Source organism: Carlito syrichta, unplaced genomic scaffold (genome assembly GCF_000164805.1).
Source record: "Carlito syrichta isolate Samal-C Ts95f unplaced genomic scaffold, Tarsius_syrichta-2.0.1 Scaffold302358, whole genome shotgun sequence".
NCBI lineage: Eukaryota > Metazoa > Chordata > Mammalia > Primates > Tarsiidae > Carlito > Carlito syrichta.
In genome coordinates this window covers 515,079-519,337 of record NW_007246454.1, presented here as the reverse complement: position 1 = coordinate 519,337, position 4,259 = coordinate 515,079, and the positions used below count along the sequence as shown (strand labels likewise).

The window sequence follows — 4,259 nt, the reverse complement described above, 5'->3', positions numbered from 1 at the left end:
AAAAAAAAAAAAAAAGAATTTGGAGAGGGCTCAGTGGCTCAGCCTGTCATCCCAGCACTTTGTGAGGCTGAGGCGAGTGGATTGCCTGAGCCCATGGGTTCGAGACCAGCCCCGGTAACTTGGTGAGACTTTGTCTCTACAATAAATAAAATAAAAATATGAGCCAGGCGTGGTAACACACGCCTATGATTCCAGCTACTTGGAAGGCTGAGGTGGAAGGATCTCAGGAGCTCAGCAGGTCGAGGCTGTGATGGCCTGAGTGTGCCACTGCACTCCAGCCTGGGCAAGGAGTGAGACTCCGACTCAAAAAAAAAAAAAATTTTTTTTATTATGTGTCAGTATAAAGCAATTTGAAAATATTCACTTGAATGACTTTTTTCCTGGGAACTGAACATAATCCACATCTTGTTCTACAAAAACCTACTTGACGTAACAGACAACATTAAGGATTTATGTTTCCATACACTATAACATATCAAGCAGCCAGGCTTGGTGGCTCAGCCTGTAATCCCGCGCCTTTGGGAGGCTGAGGTGAGTGGATTGCCTGAGCCCGCAGGTTCGAGACCCTCCTGGGCAGCGAGACCTCATCTCTACAATAAATCAAAAAAATCAGCCGGGCGTGGTAGTGCGCGCCTGTAATTCCGGCTACTCGGAAGGCTGAGGCGGAAGGATCACCGGTGCCCAGCAGGTCGAGGCTGCGGTGGCCAGGAGCGGCCACTGCACTCCAGTCTGGCCGACAGAGTGAGACTCTGACTCAAAAAAAAAAAAAATTAAGCAAATGCATTTCACGTAAGTTTTGCAGTCCATACCATCACATCCAAATATTTTTGCCAAGTCAAATTCTAAAATTAGTGAACACAAGCAGTGTACCTTTAAGAGGAGCATGTCTTCTGCTGATTTGCAATAATCAATTGTTTATTGAGAAGTTACCATGTGTCAGGTACTATATTTTAATAAAGTGTTAAACTTCAAACTACACATTGAACACTGATTATAGGGAGGAAGTCCCACAAGAGGTGAAAACACAAGATACGTTAATTGAAAACCATTTACCTCATTCAAGACATAATTTACAGTTTATAAAACTATAATTTCAGCCGAGTTCAGTAGCTGCAAATCCAGCACTCTGGAAAGTGGAGGCGAGGACTGCCTGAGCCACACGGGTTCGAGACCAGCCTGGTCAACATAGCAAGACCTCGTCTCTACAATAAATCAAAAAATTAGCCAGGAGTTTTGGAGAAAGCCTGTAGTTCCAGCTACTTGAAGGCTGAAGCAGAAGGCTCGCCTGAGCCCAGCAGGTCGAGGCTGCAGTGGCTGTGAGTGTGCCACTGCACTCTAGCCTGGGCGACATAGAGTGAGACTCTGACTCAAAAACAAAACAAGGTCGGGCGCGGTGCCTCACGCCTATAATCCCAGCACTTGGGGAGGCTGGACTGCCTGAGCCCACATGTTCGAGACCAGCTTGGGCAACTTGGCAAGATCTCATCGCTACAATAAAAACCAAAAAAGTAGCTGGGTGTGGTGGCATGTACTTGTAGTTGCAGCTACTTGGAAGGCTGAGGTGGAAGGATCATCTTAGCCCAGCAAGTCGAGGCTGCGGTGGCCATGAGCATGCCACTGCACTCCAGCCTGGGCGACATTATGAGACTCCGACTCAAGCAAAACAAAACAAAAAACTATAACTTCAGCAGAATTTCCACTTCAATTTCAAGCTATCGAGCTCTCATGCCAAGGGTAACTGAACATGCATGCATTTACGATGCACATTTTCACTGGACGTTAGCTTCAATAAGTGTCCCCAACCACATGGTCCACGTCCAGCTCCAACAATAAAGTACATTAAATTGTTAAATAGTTAAGCCCATAAGGCACCGGCACAAAACCTAAAACCAAACTCCTTTAGGGAAGCTGAACACTGGGACCAGGATACAGTATTAAGACAACAACTCTAGGAAGCCCACCAAAAGTCAACATTTGACTTCACGCAATGGAAGATGTCGTCGGAAAATAAAGCAGTCTTTATTTTAGAAGACTATCACATAAGATACATTCTCTTGCAAAATAAAGATGCCCGGTATTCTCTCTGACATGTGACGTTTTTCTCAAAATGCCTAAGTGCACTGAGCCTCCCCGAGGCCACCCACCCAAGAGCACCCAGGTCGTCCTTTCCCTGACACAGGTAAAGTTCAAAGCTTCCACCCTGGGGGGTAATTAGGAGGGTTTCCAAGGATAAAAAGTTCTCATGCCTCAGCAGCATGGATCTCTCACGCCTGAACTCAGCTGAAAGAATGTGAAACTCAAGTGTCCTTATCTTACTTTTTAAAATGGCTAATCCCACGAAACTCTTCACGTTGTTTACAGTTTCAAATCTGATTACACTTAGACACAAGAAAGCTGTGATATGTTTTGATGCATGTTATTCGTTTTTAAACTATGCTTTAAAAACTTTCTCATTCCATCAGCTAGAGCTGCCTCAACTCAGGGGACACACACAGCAAAGACTCAACACCAAACAGGAGCCTCAGGGATCCACCCAGCCCAGATCCACCGGAGATGTCCAAGGACTCCCAGAACGACCCTGGAGCGAATGGCTTCCATGTGGACACCTCGGTTAAAGCAAGAGACAGCCATAAACCCATCATTTCTCCACACTCTCAACCATCTCAAAAGACACATGTTAGCCATGAAAGAAATCCTCAAGAAGGACCAAGTGCTTCAGTTACCAACCACGATAGTTTCCGCGCGTTTCAAACTCACAATGACCTTCCTCACAAACCAGGACGAACTTCCACCTGAGATCACCTCTCATCTGACCCACATTTAAAAACAAATGGAACCCAAATGGCAACATTCAAGTCTGCATTTAATCCACACATCACAGTTTAGAAAGTTCAGTGTTACAAGCAGAATACTTCATTTAGCTTTTCAACCTCAATACTGCCAAGTTCTCATCTTTTTTTTTTTTTGAGGTGGAGTGTCAGTCACTCTGTCACCCAGGCTGGAGTGCAGTAGCACGCTCACAGCCACCGTAGCCTTGGCCTGCTGGGTTCAGGTGATCCTCCCACCTCAGCCTTCCAAGTAGCTGGAACCACAGGCACATGGCACCACGTCTGGCTAGTTTTTTGATTTATTGTACAGATGAGGTCCCGTCAAGTTGCCCAGGCTGGTCTCAGGCAACCCTCTCACCTCCTCCTCCCCGAGGGCTGGGACGACAGGCGTGCGCCACTATGCCAGACTGCCACATACTCATCTTAAAATCGGCACATGACCCTGAGTATTATCTTGTCAGAAACTTCACTCCTACCCGTACGTTTAGGACTTTCTGAAATCTCACATCCCATTCCAATGGCAATCCCGAGACCTGAGAATTCGGTGACACGTTAGACTTCACTTTTGAACTACAGGAGTTACAGACCCTCCCTTAAATAAGGAGCTCTAATATAACCTAGTTCCGAGTCCTTCCGCACTTCCTTGATTTAGTCAAGTCATCAAGTCTTCCACCTTGACCCGACAGTTGCAAAATGGCTCCTCAAAAGCTATGGCCAACACGCCCTGTGAAAGCTGGTTTCAAATTGTTTTGAGACGAAAACACACATATAAACGCAGTCTGGATAAACGCAAGATTGAGGGAAAACACTCACAAGGAAGAAAAGACCTTTTTTTTAATCAAAGCCACAAATTGCTTCTCGACTTGCTCTGTCGAAATGGCCTAATACAAAACGTATACACCATGGAGTAAGTTTGAAGATTCAGGGCATGATATAATTCTGAGCTCCTATTAGCTGAGCAGAGATGGAGTAAGAGATGACCACAGCAAAGCGGTTTGCTAAACCAAAACACACCTAAGGGCCTAAAAGGCTCTGCCGCACCCTCGACGGCCAAGCCGAGGCCCACGATGGGGCCAGGACACGTCTTTACTGCACTTCCCAGGTGTGCTTGTCATCTGTAGAAGTCCACGCCAAGTCAGCCCACCCTTGGCGACAGCACGAAGCTGAGCGCCTCGCCCAGCCACACAGGCTGGCACATTTCACCCTACCCGCTCTCGGCGCCATCCAGAAGAGCATCGACCCAGGAACAGGTGCCAGGGCGGACCACGGGAAGAATCCTCGACCCGGTTCAGAGGAATGCTCAAATGTCCAAGCCCGGAGCGGCCACTCACCTGCAGTTGGGTGGAGGGTCTAACGTGATGTCCGCCAGTTCCTTCTGAATCCTGGAGCCGGGGAAGGGGGGAGACAAACACAGGACAGTGAGGCGCGGGG

At 47.3% G+C, this 4,259-nt stretch overlaps 1 protein-coding gene across 2 annotated transcripts in view; it reads right to left on the bottom strand.

Annotated features, from left to right (window-relative positions):
- The window catches only part of UBE2E1 (ubiquitin conjugating enzyme E2 E1), a 66,346-nt gene that overhangs the window by 58,236 nt on the left and 3,851 nt on the right, over positions 1 to 4,259 (bottom strand). Inside the window, exon 2 of one of the 2 annotated variants that reach the window (XM_008056440.2) lies at positions 4,160 to 4,210. The exons of the other annotated variant lie outside the window; for it this stretch is intronic. Within the exon in view, the coding sequence (XP_008054631.1) occupies positions 4,160 to 4,210 (51 nt within the window). The remainder of the gene's footprint in view (positions 1 to 4,159; positions 4,211 to 4,259) is intronic. 2 annotated transcript variants of the gene reach the window in all.